The sequence below is a fragment of the Pectinophora gossypiella genome, chromosome 20 (genome assembly GCF_024362695.1).
Source record: "Pectinophora gossypiella chromosome 20, ilPecGoss1.1, whole genome shotgun sequence".
NCBI lineage: Eukaryota > Metazoa > Arthropoda > Insecta > Lepidoptera > Gelechiidae > Pectinophora > Pectinophora gossypiella.
The window spans coordinates 1,905,123-1,928,622 of NC_065423.1; the positions used below are offsets into that span (position 1 = coordinate 1,905,123).

A 23,500-nucleotide genomic window follows, 5' to 3' on the forward strand; every position below is an offset into this window, starting at 1 on the left:
TTTGTGTGGTGTAAGTATATAAATCAAAGAGTATTATATATTTTTTTTGGCGTGGTAAACATAATAGAACAGTACTAAAAAAATATATTTATATTTTGTTTAATTATTTTGGACAGTTGTCATTTCACCAGAACTCTGAAAAAAATTCAGAATATTTTTCAAAGTATCCCTAATTATACGCAATTGGTCCCATCCTTCTAGCTTTTATAGTTTTTCGGAAAAAAAATTTTGAAAAAACTCGGCGCGCGTACGAACTTTCTCGAATATCTCAAAGACAGGTCAAGGTCAGGGGTCAACGACCTTACATTTCGTATTCTTTTAGAGTGCCAATACCAGTACAAATGAAAATTCCGTCATGGGCCATGGGGGCCATTTCGTCTTCCTTACCTCGCTATACCCTTTGCGCGATATGCAAAAGAAACTGCTGCGCTTTATATTGATTTATACAGGTGGTATCCTATGACTCCAACAGTCCATAAGATTCTCATACATGGCAAGGATATAATCGAAAACTTTTTGTTACCAATTGGTATGCTTGGAGAAGACGCACAGGAAAGTCGCCACAAAGACGTCAGATATTATAGAGAGCATAATACAAGGAAAATGACCAGGTCTGAAACTAATGAAGATCTAATGAAAATTTTGCTCATATCTTCAGACCCTGTAATATCTAACATCAGAATATTACCCGTAAAACAAAAACATATAATGCCAATTGAGGTACTAAATCTTTTACAAGAACCAGAAATTGTGTTAGATGAGGAGTGATTAAAAAAGGGTACAAAATATTAATTACCTAGTTAAATTATGTGAAAACCTTTTTTTTTACTATTTACTGTTATAAATATACTTTTGATTCACGATTACAATATTTAATAATTTCGTCCCCCTAAATGTTCGAAATTGATCACTGTGCGTCTGAGCTAAATTTACCGAACATAGTTCAGTCTTGAATCGTGAAGGCTACGCACGAACCGCTGTCTTTATCAGTTTAAGTCATCACTAATTTAAGAGCCACGCTCTTGTCGGTGTTTCTCCATTCTTGTCTATCAAAGACCAATTCCTTCACTTCCTTATAAGACACGACGTTCGCCTTCTCTTTAATGTGTTCCATGTAAGCTTTTCTTGGTCTCAGTTTAAGTATATGATCAAAATTTGAAATTAGACGCCGACGTTTTTTCGTTTGATTCGAATCTTTCGTCTCACGTAAATTGCCCGCGCTGGCCCGCTATTTTTTTTCTTTTCAAATAAAATAAGGCTTATTCAATAGAAAATTTTCGTATTAATGTTTTGTAAAAAGTAGGTACTTATCACATTTGACTAGGGCACACACCGGATACTTCATACAAACAACCTTGTTTCACACAGATACTACATATTGACAGTATCGTACATGTGCATCTGTGTGTGTGTGATGACTGACGCCCATACGATTGAAGACTAAAGTAAGACTGAAGCGGGTGAGGTAAACCTAGCAGCTGGTGGCGAGCGGAGAGTTGCCGTTCTATACTTATTCCTTATTCTATGTCTTGTGGTAAAGCCTCTAGTACTCAATCAGGGGGCCCCAGAACATTCTGGAAGCTCTGGTCTCGTCTTCTTTGAAGAAGAACTCCTTGCCAAGCTTCACGAACTCTTTCAGGGATAGTTTTCCATCCTGTAACAAAGAACAAATGCATTTTTAATAACTTTTTCTATGGAACTTACTTGAGGGCCAACCATATCTGAGTGTGGCCAAGTGACTTGTAGGGCAAATCGACAAATTTTTATTTATTTTATTTTTTATTCAAGCCGGGACGAGCGTATTAACCATTTCACCACCGGGTCCACCTTCTGTCCATGCGAAATTATTCGATCTATCTATGTAGAATAGAATAGAATAGAAAAAGTTTATTATAAAAGAACGCCACATACAAAAAAAGACAACAACATCATATCTTTCCACTAAAACAATTACAAAAAAGCAGGATGTTTGTCGAAATGATCATAAGGTGGTGGTGGACGTCCTGAGATAAAAGGGCTCAGCACAAGTCGCGGCGTAAACCACGACGCTGATATTATGTGGACCCTGTTGGGTGACGCACGAACATCGTGTTCCATAAACATGTATTAATGGTATATATAACATAACATACATAAACTGCCTATATACGTCCCACTGCTGGGCACAGGCCTTCCCTCAATCAACTGGAGGGGGTATGGAGCATACTCCACCACGCTGCTCCAATGCGGGTTGGTGGAGGTGTTTTTACGGCTAATAACCGGGACCAAGGGCTTAGCGTGCCCTCCGAAGCACGGAATCATCTTACTTTTTCGGACAATCAGGTGATTCAAGCCTGAAAAGTCCTTACCAAACAAAGGACAGTCTCACAAAGTGATTTCGACAATGTCCCCATCGGGAATCGAACCCGGACCTCCAGATCGTGAGCCTAACGCTCTAACCACCGTCTAATGGTATATATACATTATAATATATACCAAATTATTTTAATAGAATTAAAGTGTACATAGACAAATATTATCGCAAAGATGTATACGTAAATACTTAAGGTTAGAATAAAAAATAAAGTATGTATCATGTTTTCTCTTTGTGAGTTCCCATAAGCACGTGTGTGCTATAAAAACAAAAATCCCTTAAATACATTGCTCCTTTAGATGCCCTACTTTATATTGGGCAATTCATTACATCGGCGAAATGACGACATGACGGCATAAAGGAGTGGAATTCTTTGCCGTCTTCTGTATTTCCGAACGCATATAACCCGGGTGCTTTCAAGGCCAGACTGAACAGGCACCTTCTGGGCGAGTTAGCTTCATCTTAGGCCTCGTCAATGCCTTCGGGCAAGTCTACCCATTAAAGGTAAAAAAATATATTATGATCTGCCCAGATTAAAAATCCACACACGACATATACATGGTGTTAGTGACATCGTAACGAATACTGAAGGGGATGATTCAGACCATGGTTCTGGGTTAATATCAAGTGGATTTCTTTTGATATCAACTCGGAACAATGGTCTGAATCATCGCTCAAAGTTTTCGTTACGATGTCACTAACACCCTGTATACGAAAGCAAAGCTGGCCTGATTGTCCGCCGTAGTATTAAATGAACTATTTTATTTTATATTTATTTGTATTTATTTATTGTATAGTTGTAACTGCATACAGACAATCTTTCTTGATATAACATCATTTATCATCGAATTCAAATTCAAAAATATTTTTATTCAGTTGGTAACATAGTTACACTTTGAATCGTAAATTTTTACATAACGAACGTCTTATCCGCCTAAAACTATTGCAGCTTCTCACACCCTGTATACCCGGGGAAAAGAAGCTGCAAGAAAAACCTCGGCACAGGGCCCTAGACGTTCTTTAAAACATAAAATATTGTTATACAATTGAGTAATTTAGTTACCTAATATCAGTTCTCAGACGGGTAATCCCATGCATTCATATCTTCTAAATAATCACTAACCTAGCCTTTTTAGCAAAGTTTCTGTTTAACTACTGTCTTAAAACAGTTGATGTTATGTTAGTTTAAGAGCCACGCTCTTTTCGGTGTAGCATTCTCCATTATTGTCTATCAAAGGCCAATTCTTTCTCTTCCTTTGAAAGATTCCTCCTTGTTATTTATAAAGTACTTAATATCCTCATTTTGTAAATTGAATTATGTAATTTAAAAACATAAACGTACCCCGTTCTTATCGATGACAGCGAAGGCTACAGCTGCATGTTCGTTATCGAGACCCAGGCACTGGAAGAACAGCTTGAACTCATGCACAGATATGAAGCCGGAGTTATCCTTGTCCACCGCCTGATAACAAAATAATACGGTTACTACTTCCTGATGTAAGTAAGTAGTCGTTACACGAGCCATGTCATGAGCCTATGGCGGCTCAATAGTAACCCTGACACCAGGTTTGATGAGGTTGGTACTCCACCTCACATACCTAACCCACACGATAGAAGATAAAATAATCACATTAATACTCAGATACAGATTTTTGTGGAGCGCGCAGCCCACTAAGGTCGATAGATTCTTTCAATCCTGACACACGGCGACGCCTTGAGCCAAGGTTCGCACTCAACTGGACAACCTCAGGTCTATATGGTGGTAAATTTTGTATCGGGTGAAAGCCCTCAGCACCCCGCTTTGTCCGGCCAAGTTATTGCCATTTGTACAATAAGTCACGTCGGTAAATCGGACCTCATCTGTCGAGTCTAATGTGAGTAGGCAGTACCTACAAGGTACATTTAAATTTTGTATCTGCATTACCGAATTCCAAGAGTGTGTTCTAAGTATACAAAATTTCAACGATTAGTGAAAGTGAAGGAAGCAAGAAAATGGATCAGGATCGAAGCATATGGGATATAGGTGTAAGTTTCTGCACTTATGTGAAATTCTCACCTTAAACAAGTAAGGCAGCCAGCGATGGGCCTTCTTCTTCAAGGTCTTATCGTTGAGCACGTGGTTCATGTCCTCGAGGTACTGCTCCACTGTCACGAAGTTGTAGGGGTCTATCGCGCCCCACTGCTCCTCCCAGGTTAACTGGAAACGTGGGGAGGATTCTATAAATACTTTTTACATCATCTCCCTAGCGTTATCCCGTTTTCACAGGGTCCGCTTACCTAGTCTACAGATTTGATAAGTCCGGTTTTTACCCACGACGGAACGGAGCAGGTATATGCGTTTAGGGTGAGAGATGTTTGTGTCTGCGTTTGTGCAAAGTAATGTTACCACCTATCTTCTAAACTAATGACCCGATATTTTACAGAAGCGTTAGTAAAAACTCTACGGCATATGTCACCAGTTGTTGAACGTTTGCAAAATCCCGGTGGGGACACATCACGAAAATCACTTTGTGATCCCTAGTTTAGTTAGGACATTACTGGCTGATCACCTGATTGACCGAAAGTAAGACGATCCGTGCTTCGGAAGGCTACTAATTACTGATGTAAGTTAGTAGTCGTTATATGAGCCATGTCAGGGGCCTTTGGTGGCTCAATAGTAACCATGACACCAAGGTTGATGGGGTTGGTAATCCACCTCACAACTTATACGATAGAAGAAGGACTACCGAGAAGAGCCTAGTCCTTAAAGGGAATTTTGTATGGGACCACTGCCCTATTTTTCCCTAAAAAGTAGCATGGAAAATGCTGCACCGACAAGAGCGTGTCTCTTAAATTGATGATGATGATGATGATGTATGGGACTTGGTTCAAATTTCCACCGTCTAACGAGACCTATTTACCGAAATAGACCACTAAATACTGAGTAGTAAATACCGATTTGCACTCAAAAATATGCTGTTAGTAAAGAAAATATTTGTGATCCGTCATATATCTCTAACTTTATCCAGACAGCACATGTTTGCCTGCGGTTTGGTATTCATTACTCAGTATTTAGTGACCTATTTCGGTCTCACAGAATTTATTCCGGCCAAGTAGTTAATGCCATCTGCGGCAAATCTACAATAAGTCACGTCAAAAAAAAAAGGTTTCACAAAATAGCAGCGTCGCGGCTCACGCCGCGGCATAAGCTGAGTGAGGACCTTTTATACGGTACACCATCCACTACACATGGGTAAGCCGACATGACATCACATTTAATTTAGGTATAAGTTTCTGTGTTCCTTTTCCATGTTGCTATAAAGAAAATATTTCATGTGTGCGTTATTTGTCTTGTGATGTGTTGTCATTATAATGGTGTGGCCAATGCGCTGTATGACGAGAAAACAATGTAAAAACTAATACAACAAAAGTAAACAATGAATGAAAAAAGAAATGAAAAGAAAAATAAGACTATGCATAACATAGAAAACACTAAAAAAATATAAATACAATAATAAAACACTAAAAAAATATAAAAATAATACAATTTCAAAATTAAAAAGTAAACTGAGTATCACACAAAAATAAAAATAATAATAGACTCTTTCTTCTTTCTTTTTAAATAGGTGTCGTTAGTGGTGGACATTTGGACCACTTTTGGGTCAGTCTTCTTTTTTTTCTAGTTTATATCTTTAAGTGTCTATTGTGTAAGCTGTTTGTTTCCTTAATAAAGAAAAATAAATAAATACACTGGCGCTAACCGATTAAGAAGCAAGCCGGTGTACCACAGGGCCATAATGACAATACTTACTCTGATAATATTACTAAACTCCTTGGCTTGTTGTTCGTTAAGATGTCCCAGTGCGACGAACCGCTCGGCGAACAGCTGGAAGTCGTTGAACGAGATCAAGCCGTCCTTGTCTACGTCCAGGATATTGTGCACCGTACGCATCTTCCGTCGCCAGAAGTCCGACTGGAAGGAAAGAGATGAAAGGTCAGTTATCAATATGAAAGTCGTCAAATATAAATTAGTAGTTTTACCGTAGAATAAGAAATAATACTACGTATAGAACGGCAACTCTCCGCTCCCTACCAGCGTCTTTTTTTTTTATTTATTTGGATCAACCAACAATGATACAATATGGTTTAATAATTAATATTACAATATTTGACTTGGTAATTGTACCACCAGCGGCGTTGACCGCATTTTACTAAATAAGTAAAGAGGAAGCAGATCGAACCTCACACTATTACAATAATTAATACAAGAAAGAGAAAAATGTAACGAAATGTATCAATACAATAGACAATAAGTTTTAACTATTGCTTATTACTTAGTATTGATGAAGTAGAGTTAATTAGAGTAAATTACAAGATGATAGTCTTCTCAAGTCTTCAATCGTATGATGTCAGACGTCACACACACAGATGCGCGTGTACCATAACGTCAATGTGTGGTGTCTGTGTAAAATGAGGTTGTTTGTATAAAGTGTCCAGGATGTGGTTTAGGTAGATATCGTCCCCGAAGGTGGCTATTGCTGTTTATCAACAAGGCCGTCTGTGTAACTGGGCAACCACGGCTCTCATATCATTATATTGTTCAGAAAAATATGATATCCCACTCACCCGATCCAAGCCCTTGCATTCAGTGTCAGAATCCGAATCACTGTCACTGTCTGACTGCTCTTTCCTCCTGTCTTCGTGTCTGCCGTGGTGCTTGCTGTACCGCCTGATGGCATTACTGGTCCTCTCCACCAGGTCCTCACGAGACTTCTCCTGGATGTAGCAGACAGTTCCGTTGCAGGTTGGTTGTGTGTGGATCAGCTGGAATGAAGAGATTTTGGGCTTAGAGCCGATCTGATGACAATCGGGGTAAAGTAACTTTTTTGATAGAATTTTTCAACTTCACGTCTATTTCGTAAGGAAAGACTACGGAATTCCATTTTGCTTCGATCCTGACACACTTCTTTTGTTTCCTTCAAATTCATCAATCGTTTCATATAGGCACGCCGGTTCAGAGAAGATCGTACTAAACATTTTCTAAGGACATGTCTAAAAATAATATTTACCTAAGTACTTGTTTTTCGATTAGGTGTTTATTGGAAAATAAAAATCTAAAAGTACTTGTTAGAAACTTTGTTTCCTCTGTTGTTTAAGTAGATATTTTAATTCTTAAGGATTTCTTCCATATATTTAATAGGATCTTTGAACCATATTATTGTAAAAATGTATATTTTGTGTTTTCTTACTATCTGTGGAAGCTTGATAATGGCTTTTAGATATTAAGTAAGTTAGTATGTAACATTGTGTGTATGGGTGTAAGCTCCGCAAAGAAAATAAAATAAAATAAATGTCTTATACGTCTTACTTCGTCCCGCAGTGGAGCAGCTTGGAGGAGTATGCTCCATACCCCCTCCGGTTGATTGAGGGGAGGCCTGTGTCCAGCAGTGGGACGTATATGTATAGGCTATTTATGTATATAGTACGTCTTACTTAATGTCTTGTAAGGAGTAAGGAAGTGCGTTTGGACTGTGTGTCTCACTCACTCGCTGGCACCCATGAGAAAAGACGGCACATTGTATGGAAAATTTTTTTTATATATTTTTTTTTCAAGTAGGTAACAGTGCCATTTTACCTACCTCAATACATTCTGTATTACTGATATTTCTAAGTTATTACGTTCCGTTACAAGCTCGGAGACGAGTAAATATTCATAAACTGACCTACTTTGAACCCCGGCTAAACGCAATATAATTATCCAAGAACAATCTTACTAAGTTAGCAACATCTGTCGCTGCAACGCGATAACTTGAGTGCAATAACCGCATTATACACCCACACACATACAATACATACACACAGCCATACATTCATACGTATGTTGTGAGTGCAACAAGAATGTATGCTGCATTGCTTGCATATTGATTACTTATGTAAGTACTTAAACAGTTAACTTCGGTACTTTATTATGAATTTTTGACCCTTTGGATAGGTATAAATACCTAGATTTGATTTTAGGCGAAAATTTCCTAAAATTAATTAACCAAATCCAGTTTACGTTATATAAATTACAACATAAACTGGATTTGGTTTAGTACGAACTGGCGAGAAGTGAAAAATGGTTTTCAGGCTCGTAAGTGGAATTTCTTGGTGTCTGCCTACCCCAAAGGCAATTAGGCGTGATTTTATGTATGTATGTAGGTACCTACCTACGCTAATTGGGCAATGAATACTTAGTGAATTATTATTTTAATTGGTAATACATTGTTATGCGTTTCGGAGGTAGGAGACCTGGGTATACTATACCGGGCTGGTATTCCCTTCGCGGGTTGGTAGGTCAGACAGGCAGTCGCTTCTGTATAAAACCGGATCTATCAAATCTTCAGGTTAGGTAAGCGGACCCCGTGAACACGGGATAACCTCATTACATTATACCCTTGCATAGAGCAACACCGACCTCCGCGGATCGGGAGATTATGATGTCATCTTGATGTCAATTTTTAATTAAAAAAATTGTCAACAATACAAGCTATCAGTCATTTCATTACTCTTCATAACATAACATGTGGGTAGGATCCGATTTCCTTTCAGTAACCTTGAATTTCGTGTTTTGCGAATTATATCAGCTATATTAGTGATTTAGTTCAAGGCTTGATGCTGTGTTTACTGCGTTCGTACCGTGACATGTCCGTAACCTTTATTAGCATGCTATTTATTCAGTTGATGGTAAATTCATTGATTCTACTGAAAGTCAATTTATTGCAAGTTTAAATGAAACGCTGTCGTTATTTTGAGTGAAACGAACTTGCGAATTTTCAGGATAACTTTATCCTGTAACGTTTGTCTAAAGAGTTCGTCTATCGTGTGGCTGGTGAGAACAATGACCGAGCTTATCAACCCTGGTGTCCAGAGTTATTATTGAGCCGCCAAAGGCCCCTGACGTCGTAATGTAATGACTATACTTAAGAGATTAAACGTTGTTCGCGACGGTTAACAGTGTAGTCTACGTATAGTAGCCGGTTACGACTGCTTAACGTGCCTTCCGAAGCACGGATTATCTTACTTTCGGACAATCGGCTGATCAGCCTGCACTGAGCATTTTAAACAGCCTGTGTACATCCCACTGCTGGGCACAGGCCTCCCCTCAATCATATTCGCGGGTATGGAGCATACTCCACCGCGCTGCTCCACAGCGAGTTGGTGGAGTTGTTCGGCTAATAGCCGAGACCAATTGCTAACAACTGCTACTACAGGTGCTATCCAAAACAATTTTAAATGTATTTACTTAAAAAAGTAACATTATAATATTAATTACCTATTTTTTTCTAATTTTATTTATTAAAAAATATATTTTGTGTTGCACATACCTAATCCCTTTGGTCGACTTTTTTGGACATGCTCAGGATGTTAAGTCTAAGATATAAGTAATATCTACCTATCAATGCTATCAAAAGTCTAAATTCCGAAAATTATAATATTTCTTACTAAATCTTCCAAAATCATCCTTTTACGCTTCTTTTAATGTATTATGTAACTTATAAAAAACAAAACAACAGCGCTTTTCTAGACCGAAGAAAGTTATTCGGAATAGTAAACAAATTCTAGACAAATCTAAACACAGTTCTTAAATCACATTTGGAAGTTTCCATGATGTATAAAACCAACTTTCGAATTTAGCAAAACAACACCCAGACACTTTCAAAATTTCTTGCCTTTTAGGACAAGACACTGGCCTAAATTGGATATTGAAAACCACTTGAACTTCTTTCTTTCTTTCTTTGAATATTACATTACTAAAGTCAAGGCTGTATAGTCCTCAGATCTTTGCCTGCCTTATAATAAGGCGAATTTAAACAACAACAACATTAGTATCAATATATTGAATAAAAGGATACTTGCCAAACCGGTCCCTGGTGCTCTTTAAGTAAAGGTGAAATTACTTCCTAAAGTACGAATGGCTAAGCGAGAGTTGGATTCTCCGGCCAAGGGTTCTTATCCTCTTTGTATGACACAACTACTTCTTGTTTTTTTTTTTTTTTGTAACAGACATTATATTCCGACCCCAATCTAATAATAGACAACTATTTAAAAAAAACCCTTCTTCCGTCCCCTTCATTAACCATCCTAAATTGTCCTAAATCCATACCATAAACAACCAAATATGATAGTGCGACAGGATTCTAAATTACATGTTAGGTACATGATATTGCTCATGACTGTACTGGGATCAGCACCATTGCCGATTTATTTTTAGGTTTATGCGCAAATGTCGAATTAAAATATTGCCAGGGGCCTGTTTTATAAAACTTACAATTGTAAATTACCATGCCAATTCGGTGTTCATTACGTAGCTAATATGAAACTGCAAAATATTCGTGATCACACACTCCGCAATGTACATCAAATTGTCTTTGTAATTTACAATAATTGTAAGTTTTATTAAACAGGCCCCAGGTGTTGGCAATTTCAAAAAAGGAACGTTACGTCACTTTTTAAGAGAAAAACGTTTTGGCGGGTGTTCCGTCTGCGACTACGAGGAAAGAAAAACAAGTGAAGACGATGATTGTGGAGAGAAGCAAAAACTGAAAGACTAATTGCTGTATTCTTTTGTTTAATATTTCTTATTATAATTTGTAGTAATAATATTTGGTTTCCGTAATAAGAGTGATATTTGTAGTAAGTACTCAACATTTTACTGATTAAAACTGGGTATGTTACTAATATTTACGTTTTATTGTAGAGTTTGCTAACACAGGATAACGGCAATAGGCTCGCCCCCCTATTACATGGGACTTAAACATAGCGAGGCTGGCAGCTCCCTTACACCAGGGTCTATAAGAGTAATCCACCTCACAATCCATACGATAGGAGAAGAACATAGCGAGAAGTGGTTGTATACTATACAGCTCTGCCTACCCCTTCTGGGATACAGGCGTGATTCTATGTAATGAAAAAATGGCGTAACACTATGGAAATAATAATAATGAAGATTAGGTAAATAAGTAGGCATATTGTGTATTCCTGGGTGGTTAAAAACGCCACATCCCAGCAATTCATCTAAATATTATATTATTATATTATTTGACATTTGTGTGCATTGCGCACTTACTTTTACATGTGCAAATGTCAAAGCGATAATGCTTTCTTATATGAATTGCTTCAAAGTGACCTTTTTAACCCTTGTTCTTTATATTATTAACAACATTGGCCACGATTGCTAGCGTCTAAAGAATGTAAAAAAAAACCTTTCGAAATTGACCAGACGACCTTGATGGTAAGTAAGGGGTAACAGGTGGATTGAAAAAGATACAAAAAAGGATACAGGTAGCTTTTGGTGGAATTTTACGATGATACCTATTAAGTACAGAAGATATTTATGAACATCTTATGGTGCCGCCTTTCGTGGTTTGGTTTTCTTTGTGTGTATTTTAAGTTTTTAAGAAGTACGTAGGTACCTGTTTGTGTTTTTTATTTTGATCTTTTCAGCGATGGAATATGTGCTTTTTTGTTTTATTTTTTTCAGACATCCCACAGAACACGCGCCTAAACCAATTTTGGATTTGTTTTCGAATTCATGTTTGGTTCTTAAAAGCTTTAATGCACGTGCTCGGCGCAGCGGTGAAGGAAAACATCGTGAGGAAACACATTCCCGAGAAATGTGTTTTGGAGGTATGTGACCTAACTTGTATTGGACTCAGTTACACATTACATTTAAAAAGAAACAAAGCAGAAAAGAAATTATTTTTAACAGACCCAGGAGCCTGTTGTCTTAAACGTTGTACCGCGTGAAAACCTTCAGCGCTCCCCATTTGTCCGACCAAGTAGTTAATGCCATCTGCGGCAAATCTACAATAAGTCACGTGAAAAAAAAGAGTCTCGTTCGCACTATCTGTCATATTGTCAATTTAATGACCTCTAAGTTGATTGTATTACCTATTAGTCTCGTGTAAACGGTCATTTCGGTCAAGTTTTATCATCTCCAACACGGTATCAACACGGTCTTATCAGCGTGATAGTCATGATATGTACAGACCAATGATTCAAATGTAGAATATGACGCATCGCGCATGTCTCGTAGTTTTTAATCATAACTAATGTTATAGAATAAAGAATAATGAAATGATGTGATCCAGCCATTTAATTTATTAAAATTCATAAGTTAAATAGAAGAAAGAAAACGTTTTTTATCAACTTTAGATCTATGTTTATTTAGTAATCAGAATTTCATAATTTATCTTTGACCTAGGAAATTACCCATTTGGCCGGACATAGAGGGAAAAATGAGGCGTTGAGGTTAGAGCTATCACCCAGTATAAAACTATTTCGTAATTATTATCATTAACTATATTTTAAGACAGGAATTTGAAGTTGGTTTGGACACATAGGTAGAGCGGATGAAGGATAATATGATTACGAAAGCAGTATTTATATACAAAGCAGCAGTATTTATTTGTATTTATTTATTTAGCGAAGGTTGGTGGTAGGGCTGGTAGAGGAAGACCTAGAAGGACGTACATTGACCAAATTGGAGATGTTCTTAGAAAAGGTTCAGCACGATCTACTCTGAACCGGCGTGCGTGTATGAAACGATTGATGAATGTGGAGGAAGCAAGAGAGGTGTGTCAGGATCGAAGCAAATGGAATTCCATAGTCTCTGCTTACCCCGGTGGGAAATAGGCGTGAGTCTATCTATGTAGCTATATGTATTTTAAGTTTAAAACGTATTAAACTGAATAGGTACAATAACAATGAGTCATTATACTTCATAATATATTATATTATTTTTTCTACATTTCAATAACTGTTTAACCAGTTGTAACCACAAAACGATCTTTTGAATTTCTTTATTGATTTAAGTAAGTTGTTACGTATATTAAGAAGCGAAAATATCAGATATGAACGACAATGTGACTTAATTTATTAATTTGTATTAGATTTTTAAGTTTTGTACCTTTACAAATGATAAACCCGCATTGTTGGTAGATACTGAGTAAACGGATACTCCCTTAGTATTCGTTGATATTAAGTGGAGTTTTCCGTCGCAAAAGTATGGAATTGAAAATACTTTAAAAACACTAAAATTCTACTTGATATCAACTCAGAATCCTGCTCTGAATGATCTCTCAAAGTTTTCGTTACGATGTCACTAAAACCCCGTATATAAAATTGTAACATTCCAAGCAACCAATAACTAAATTATATATAAGTAGGTAACTTTATTATATATAACTATAGTATAATATGGGTAACGGTAAATAATTAGTCGATTTGAAAGAAAAAGAAACAGCCCTGAAAGAAAAAAAGAAAGAAACTTCTTCCCTTACTTTTCTTTTACTTCTTCTTCTTTTTTCATTCTTTGTAAAGAAAGTATTTATCATTGGCAGGGCTGTTTCTTTTTCTTTTAAATCGACTAATTATTTACCGTTACCCATATTACACTATAGTTATATATAATAAAGTTGTCATTTCTTCTCCTCGGCCATCATCATCATCACAGGCCTTTACATCTTTACGTAAATTCAAAAATTTTACATTGACCTTCAACAAGTTTATCCATGATAATTACGATGAATAAACGATTCTGATTTCTGATATGATCACCATATCACCATATATTAATATCAACGAAGATCTAATATATATTATGTACTTACCTAATAAGTGGGTTATATTGCAAACAAGTTTCATAACTGGGACAGCTATAAAGCAAAGCTTAGGTTAGCGAAATGAAGTACTTGATTTACATATAGTTAATCATTAATTAATGTTATACCAAATTTAAATTATTATGTTTGTCATTTCCATATCTCGGGCTTATGGAGTCCCGGACTTTTGGAAGGCGTGTGTGGGGCCGAAGCCAACCATATTATTATTATTTTTTATATTTATATACATATATATCAATTTGGTACCCATCCATGCACTTGTCACGTTCCTATATATATTACAATTACAATTTAATTACCCCTTAGGGACCTTAATCAAAATAGGGTTTTTAATCAAATTATTTATTGTATGAATTTGGGTATATAATTGGTCTTAAAATTAATCTTATGGCTAAGTTCCACCAAACTGTAATAAAATATAGGTACCCGAGATTTGGTATGGTATCCCTATGCCAAGGTTATTTTTTTGTTCCACTAAATAGGTAAGTAAGTTTTTCCGTATAAGTAGGTACAGTCAGTAATATTCACAATGGCGTTTCGATGTGGCATTGAATACAAATCTCCTATAAAACGATGGTTATGGTTAGAGCCTTCGATATCGACTGTCTATAGTCTATATAGACTGGCGAATCGTCAATCGAATACCCTGAATGCTGTATACCCTGATAAGGATAATGGGTATGATTATAGATCAATATATATTAATAACTGATCATAATAATTTACATAGTTAATAACATAAAAACAAAAAGATAAAAATAAAGTCATAATATTAGCTAATAACAAATTACTGTTTGTTTACAATATTATTCTACTGATAACCTCAGTCGATGACCGATTAGGCTAGGATTTAGTTCTCGGCTAGGCCAGGATCGGTAAAAAGGCGCAATACTTATGTAAAATGAGCTTTATTACCTACTTTTAGGCAGATAAGACCAGAGTACAAGAAAGAACAATTTGAAAAAGAAAACCAGCCAGTGTCCTTAATATTAAACAGTTGTTACAACGCGAACATTTCCAGGAACAGCACAGCACTGAACAGTATAGATAGATAAACAAGTAGGTATACAAGGCATGTAAATAAATAAATAATTAAATGATTAGGCTCATAGATAAGTGAGATAGTATTCCCATTCTACACTATCACGCTATATAATATATAACATACATAACATAAACTGCCTATATACGTCCCACTGCTGGGCACAGGCCTCCCCTCAATCAACCGGAGGGGGTATGGAGCATACTCCACCACGCTGCTCCAATGCGGGTTGGTGGAGGTGTTTTTACGGCTAATAGCCGGGACCAACGGCTTAACGTGCCCTCCGAAGCACGGAATCATCTTACTTTTTCGGATATAATATATAAGTGTCCCCTAAATTTAAAAAGCGATTGCTACTTAGAAATAAAGCCGCCTATCGTACTCTTTGTAATTCTCTTTTATTTTGTACTAGCGACCCGCCCCGGCTTCGCGGAGGAAGAAATGAAACTATAATTAAAACACATATCTAATAACGGGTTCTTACCGCGTTTAAAATAGGGATATGAGACTCCCGATATTTCGACACTGTTGCAAGTGCCATGATCACGGGAACATAAAAAAATGTATTAAAAAAAAATATTTACGACTCCACTATTTCGTGGATGTTATTATACAAATATAAACCTTCCTCTTGAATCACTCTATCTATTAAAAAAACCGCATCAAAATCCGTTGCGTAGTTTAAAAGATTTAAGCGTACATAGGGATATAGGGACGGAAAAAGCGACTTTGTTTTATTCTATGTAGTGATGGTGATTTTCCTATTTGTGCAATAAGTATATAATATGTTATGATATATTATGTAAGTGCACATCTACGTGCGTGATACTTATGCTTCCCTACTACCACTAGAAAATATTTCATCATTATCTCCCTAGCATTATCTCGTATTCACGGGGTCCGCTTACCTAACCTGAAGATTTGACAGGTCCAATTTTTTAAACAAGCGACTGCGTGTCTGACCCAACCCGCGAAGAGAAAACCAGCCCAGTACAGTTTAGGTCACATACCTCCGAAATTCAAATTCAAAAGTATCTTTATTCAGTAAGTAACATAGTTACACTTTGAATCGACAATTTTGACATAACGAACGTCTCATCCGCCTAAAACTAATACTGCTTCTCACAACTTTATAATTTATCTTCATTCCAGTGCACGGTCCTATTGGGGTGTACTTTCAGAGGGACATCCATTGCAAAATGAACTAAGTAAAACCCACACCTCACCGAGCTTTCTGTTAGACCAGCGTGGTAAGCCGTATTATTATTTAATAATTGTTATTGCTTCACCATCAGCCCATTAACGTTCCCACTGCTGGGGCACGGGCCTTCCCTATGGATGGATAGGGAGATCGGGCCTTAAACCATCACGCGGGCCCAGTGCGGATTGATGGTTATTAACGACTGTTAATGCAGCCGGGACAAACGGCTTAACGATGTCTTCCGAAGCACGGAGGAGCTCGAGATGTTTTTTTTTTGTGGTCACCCATCCTATGACCGGCCTTTGCGAAAGTTGCTTAACTTCAACAATCGCAGACCGAGCGCGTTTACCGCTGCGCCACCGAGCTCCTCGTTATTGCTTACTGTAAACTAATTATATTTAAACACTATAGTATATCGTGAACATGATGATAACTGTTGACCTCTTATCGTTTCCTTTGCTCGACTGAATTTTAAAACTTTCAGGCTAAACACGTATTTGTGGCCTAAATTGTAAGTGCGAATATCGCATACATAATTGTTGACAACACTGTTTGTTTATCGCTTCGTAATGTCCAATTGTATGTAAATTCTACCTTGGTACTGATAAATAATGATGTAGACTTAGTATGGACATTGGACGGCCGAAATTTATTGATGATGAGTATAAGACATCATGTCATGTGTATCATGTGTGTGACTTGAGCATGTTCTCCGGTGGGTTTGGTAGTATTAATATACTAGTCGAAGCTGACACTGCCCTCAAGATTATGCTCACGTTCCTGTTTTTATATAAGAACGACAGTTCTCGTTAACACACACATGATACACATGACATGATGTCTTAAACTCATCCTCAAAAAATTTCGGCCGTCCAATGTCCATACTAAGTCTACATTATCTTGAGGGCAGTCTCGAAGCCGAGATAAAGCGATAAAGAAGAGAAAAAAAATTAAACGAAAAAAGCCACTTTAAAAGTTGTAGAACTTTTAATAACAGTGTCCGCAGGTTAGAGCGTTCGGCTCATGGTCTGGACTAATTGGAGGACCTAGTTTGAGTCCAGAGATGTCCTTAGAAAAGGTTCAGTACGATCTACCAGAGTAGATAGTAGACTTCAGAAACCGACGTGCGTGTATGAAACGATTGATGAATGTAGAGGAAGCAAGAGAAGTGTCAGGATCGAAACAAATGGAATTTCATTACCCCGGCGGGAGATAGGCGTGAGTTTATGTATGTATGTAAGTCGAACTAAGAATGCTCTGCGTGTTTTATAAATCTTTTTTTTCTAGCCACATATACAAATCCCTAAAGGGCTGGGCAGAGCTACAAATAATCAGAGGACAACTAGCAGTCACTGGTATACGAAGACCTGAGATAGATATGATGAATCTTATGGTGACAAGGGATCAGCCTGTCGCCGTCAGACAAGCAGCTGAACGCCTGGCCTATGATTTATTTTATTACCAGATACCGGACGCGGTCTTTGACGCTGCTCAATTATCTGACCTAGGACTAATGCTACTAGAGGCACAAGATATTTAGTGTAGGTATTATCACGTAACATACATAAGAATTTCATTTGCTTCGATCCTGACACACTTCTCTTCTTTTTTCTTTTTTTATTCGACTCATAAATGTTCATTTTCAGACAGGTTTTACCTTCACTCGCCTAAGCTTTATTCTATACAAAAAATAATGTTATTTACCTATACTTATTTAGTTTTTTAAACACAAAAATATACACCCTAAGTGTTGTCAAGTGTTGTGTGGTCACCCTAAACGTGACAATAACGTTCTTACGCCGTATATAAGTACACTATATGAACTTGAATATTAATATTTAAGTAATATCAAAAACGATGGTCTCCTTTTAGTGAAAATACTTAAGTAAGTACTCAAAGATGGTCGAGGGCCTATTGTGTGTTAAAAAGAAAAGTTTAACATTCGCTTTGCCGCCGTAACCATGCCATGCCACATTGACAATACGGCTTATAGATTGAGGAGTGGCATTATAGGCAAGTTTATTGCTAAACTTTAAAGAAGTTTCATAGTTTGTTTTATGAAACAGATGTTAGATAATTTCATATAAAGTCTTGTATGTTTAACTATATTTAATCATTTTAAGTTACCTTTAACTGGGTCTGTGCATTGTAAGCCGATATTACAGCAGCTCTTTCCAAATTCATAGCCGCTCTTAATCCTAATCGCACAAGTGAGATCGCCATTTTGTCCAAATTAAAAAAATACACTTCACGTATCCGAACTTTCTTTCATAAGTCCACAAATAATCACTAGGTAAAATTAAAAAGTAAACTATTTAAAAGCAAAAATATTAAAAAGTTTTGTTTTAAAAAATATCGAACCGCGCGGTAAACGGGCGTGTACGAACGGACTGGTTTGAATTTAGAACGGCGTTCAGTTTTATACGGCGGTGGTGGGGCATGTTTTGAACCGGTAAAGCTCCTTAATGTCAAAATGGTGTAAGTCGCCTTTGGGTGTTTTTTATGTAAAATATTGAATGTTGAATCGAAAGCACGCCGCACCGCTTTTTACATAAGTTCATGTAGGTACGTAAAGCTTTTGTTTGAAGCACACATGCATGCAAAAAGTCACGTGCGTCATTCCATTCGTTTAGGGGCAAAGACACAAATAATAAAGGAATAACTTACACGCTTGTTATGAGGATATAAGCCGCGCCATTAAAGAAACGAATCGAAAATGGCGTCACTCATCGTTCTCTCTCACTCGCACGCTATTGCTGTCTTTACTCACACACGGGCGTACCGTATACAAAAAAAAAATGAATCAGTCTGGTTTTGCTCTTCCGCTGCTACGACGCTCACGACGCTGTTTGTTTCCAAATTCCTAACCCAACTTTTAAGTGCCGTGTTGATACGTGGTCATTATGACGACTTCTGGAAAACGAGGCAAGGTTCTTCGAAGTGATGCACGTGATATTGTTTATAACGTCATCAAATACTTCCAAGAAGAAAAAAATTTGGAACGGTATCATCCGTTTCAATACGCAAACGCTCGCGCCGCCATGGCCACGGGTTTATCTGTTAGCACTATTGTGAAAATAAAAAAAGAAGGTATGTAATATATTTTTCGTATTTAACAAGGGTATGTCATTAGTAACCCGCGGCATGATTTTGTACACAAGTATAGACATTAAATAGTTTTTGTGAAGAAATCTATAATTTACGAGAAATAATAAAATAACCTCAATATTACACGATTGATGTTATTTTTTTTTTAAATTCGTCCAGTTAGTGTGGAGCAGGCTAAGATCATACCTAATTCATAAAATAAGACCATGTTGCCTAGATTGAAACGAAAGAATTCCCGCGGCATATTGTGGAACTAAATTTGACTTTTCTTATTTCTTTGCAATAGAGTTCTTTTTCGTGTCTCAAGATGGCCGCCTTTGACGTGCAACGACCTCATCCACGGGACTTCTTTTGTGGCGCGGAGTTCTAGTTTATCGCTAGTTCTTTGTTTTTCTTTTTAAGTTATTTTCGCCTAGCTTTTAGCATGCAAAAGCTCATAGCCCATATAGGCTATCTTCTGTAAAAAACAACTAATGGGAAATATTTTGTGTATATCAGGATCGCGGGTGTATTTCTCAGATTAGCCTAAATATATTGCAGTTATTTGGTACCTTCTGTGTACTTTTACGTACCTCTCCTGAAAATCTGTGTACCTACGTCCATACAATGATATTTTGAATATTAGGTACACCCGCCATCGTGATGTCAGAACCGCGGGTGTACTGTTAACCAATATATGTACCTTAGTACACTGTTTAACTACATTTGGTACCTTTTGTGTACCTCAAGAAACAAGTATTAAACCAATAAAATACGGTATACTTTCTGAGAAATTCCAAAAAAACTTTTTTTTTTGCACTGTGATTGTGCAATCAATACAAAAGTACCTACCTCAATTTTTTTTCTGATTCGATTCCCAGTAAGCCACATTTGTGCCTACATGTTTAATGCGGTGATTCTGGGTTCGAATCCTGGTGTAGCCAAAAAATAGTACACATACAATGTTGAGGCTCTGGGTTCGATTCCCGGTAAGGACATAATAGTAGATGTTTAATGTGGAGGTTCTGGGTTCGAATCCCGGGATGGGCATAGTAGTATATTATTATGTTTAATGTGAAGGTTCTGGGTTCGATTACTGTTTTTTTTAAGTAAAATAGTAACGACGTAAAAGAGAAAAAAAATGTTTTTTTGAAATTTCTCAGAAAGTATACCGTAGTTTATTGGTTTAATACTTGTTTCTTGAGGTACACAAAAGGTACCAAATGTAGTTAAACAGTGTACTAAGGTACATATATTGGTTAACAGTACACCCGCGGTTCTGACATCACGATGGCGGGTGTACCTAATATTCAAAATATCATTGTATGGACGTAGGTACACAGATTTTCAGGAGAGGTACGTAAAAGTACACAGAAGGTACCAAATAACTGCAATATATTTAGGCTGATCTGAGAAATACACCCGCGATCCTGATATACACAATATTTTCATTCCATTTTTGAACTAAATCTTTCTTTTGGAAACGAAAATTAAGTTTTAATCTTATAATAAGATTTATATGTATAATACAAATTATTTCTTTTATAAAAATAAGGAATAAAATATGCTTATAAATAGGTACTTCTTAGATATTCTCGATATGTTACGGCTAATATCCGATGATAACTGCAATGTTCAATGTTTTTATTAATGCTGAGAATTATTTTTGTTTTTTAAGGTCAACTTGCTGAGGAGAAGAAGACAAGAATTCGGACACCCAGCAAAGGGAGACGTGGTCTACATAATACTAGAGTCCCCATTGACAATTTTGATATCTGTGCCATCGGAAATATTGTTAATTCTATTTACGATGTGCGTAAAGAAGTACCCACGTTAAATAAAATATTGGCATCCGCAAAAAAAGACTTAAATTTCAAAGGATCTAAAACAACTTTGAGGCGGATTTTAAAAAATAAACTTGGCTATCGGTTCAAAAAATGCCGTCAAAACAGATCGATTCTTATAGAAAAAGACAATATTAAAGCTTGGCGAGCCCGCTATTTGCGACGCATTAGAGAAAATGATGCATTAGGACCCGATAAAAAACCTGTGATATATATGGATGAAACATGGATTCACGCCCACTATACAGTAAGCAAATGCTGGCAAAGTTCGAGGGATAAGGGTGTTCGAAAAAATGACAGCCCTGGCCAAAGGTGGGTAATAGTTCACGCAGGAAGTGAAAATGGTTTCGTGAGTGGTGCTGGCCTGGTTTTTAAAGCGAAATGTAAAACAGGTGACTACCACGACGAAATGGATGGCCAAAATTTTCTAAAATATTTGAATGAAAAATTAATTCCAAATCTGCCTCCATCATGTATTCTAGTACTAGACAATGCTTCGTATCATTCGATGCAATTGGACAAAGCACCAACAACGGCTACTCGAAAAGATGATGTAAAAAAATTTATGAAGGAACATAATATAACCTACAGAGAGGAATGGACAAAAGCAGAGCTCCTAACAGAGTTAAAGAAACAAATGCCAGAGAAAAAGTATGTAGTGGATGAATTATTAAAATCACACGGACACGAAGTCCTAAGATTGCCCCCATATAACTGTGATTTGAACCCGATTGAGCATATCTGGAATTTGTTAAAACAAAGGGTTGCTGACAAAAATGTGGAACAGCATGAAAACAAAATTGAACAACTAACAAAAGATGCCATCTCATCAATAACAGCTGAAGACTGGAAAAAACAAATCAACCATATTAAAAGAGTAGAAGAAACGTACTGGACACGTGACGTTACGAATGAAACGGAAATAGATGATTTCATTATACGAGTGGGTATGGATAGCAGCGACGATTCATCAAGTGAAACTGATACTTCGGCGGAAGAAAGGGACAGTGAGATGTCTGGGATTGAAGAGATTGATTACGATGACCCCGGTGAAGGGACATCAACGTCTACTAAAACCGGTGAAAGGCCATCAACGTCTCAAAATTAATTTGTCTATTTTGATAAATAAATAATAATGTTTCGCTCAAAGCATTGTTTTATATTTACACCTATGTATTCTACATACTTATGTATCTCTTAACAAGCTTGAAACTAATGGGTTTTCGATCCCGGAATATTAATCTTGCTTAAAAAATATTTTTAATAAAATTGAAAAATATCTATTTTTTCGAAATTTCCCGGGAACTAAACCCTAGTATTGCTGACCCTACCATCTGTCTTTGCAAGTACTAGACGCCATTTTCGATTCGTTTCTTTATTGGCGCGGCTTATACCACACCACAGAATATTAGTATTGAAAGTCTAGATGTCAGCCTTTTACCCATAAATGATACTTAGTCAATACTATCGCTGAGAATATTAATCGGACCTTAAATTGATTTATTACAAACCTATAGCTTTCACTTCTTAAAAAAATGTTTTGTTTAAAAATAGAATATTACAATATATAGGCTGGGAATCTCCTTTTAAGCAAGAACTTGCTTGTAATAGGCGACTTATTAAAAATATTTAAGTAAGTATTTACTTACTTATTAAGTAACGCAGCTTCGGGTTATAGGGTAAGTTTACGTAGTAAGTAATATTTTTAAGTAGTATTTTTCGCTAAGGTTGTACTTACATTTTTTTTTTCTAGTACTTACTTAAGTATCTAATAATATATCTATTATGACCATCACTTTGTCTACCGCAGTCCCTTGTCTATGTAGATACATGGTTAGTCGCATTAGCCGAGTTCCAATTACAACTTCATTGCGACTAAATAGGTCACAATCATTTTACTACGGTTATCTTACGATGGACGTATTTCTGACTGCCCCATTAGGATATAGTTGTAGGCTTATGTTACGTTATGTTCAAAATTCTAAATTCAAAAATATTTATTCTTCAAAATTGGCTTACATAGCACTTTTTGAACGTCAAAAATTAAATTACGTATTATGTATCTGGCTGTAAAACTATTCCCACATCGGAAGCTGTATCGCTGAGGGAAAGACGTGTCCAAAAAACCTCCCAGCACAGGTCCCTACTGTTGTTGTCATTTTTGTAATACCCCTTTACACCCGAGCCTATACGATCGTGCGGGTTAAGTTTGTTAAACTTTGAAAAATTCTAGGCTGAATTTAAATTACCTTTAGCGGACGCAACCGGCGCCGATTGATCGTGCGGGTATTCTAGAGTATAGAAAAAAATACTTTGAACATGTCGGTA

General features: G+C 36.8%; 2 protein-coding genes across 2 annotated transcripts; one reads left to right on the plus strand and one right to left on the minus strand.

The window, feature by feature from the left end:
- Window positions 1-920: 920 nt before the first annotated feature.
- On the minus strand, window positions 921-18,646 carry LOC126375922 (sarcoplasmic calcium-binding protein). The gene is made up of 6 exons (XM_050023019.1): window positions 18,369-18,646; window positions 6,959-7,156; window positions 6,144-6,305; window positions 4,410-4,550; window positions 3,696-3,815; window positions 921-1,654 (listed from the first exon to the last, which is right to left on the minus strand). Exons 1-6 carry the CDS (start codon window positions 18,462-18,464, stop codon window positions 1,544-1,546), a joined length of 828 nt encoding a protein of 275 aa, XP_049878976.1. The 5' UTR covers window positions 18,465-18,646; the 3' UTR covers window positions 921-1,543.
- Window positions 18,647-18,931: 285 nt separating this feature from the next.
- On the plus strand, window positions 18,932-22,321 carry LOC126375888 (uncharacterized). The gene is made up of 2 exons (XM_050022971.1): window positions 18,932-19,331; window positions 21,007-22,321. Exons 1-2 carry the CDS (start codon window positions 19,145-19,147, stop codon window positions 22,278-22,280), a joined length of 1,461 nt encoding a protein of 486 aa, XP_049878928.1. The 5' UTR covers window positions 18,932-19,144; the 3' UTR covers window positions 22,281-22,321.
- Window positions 22,322-23,500: the final 1,179 nt, after the last annotated feature.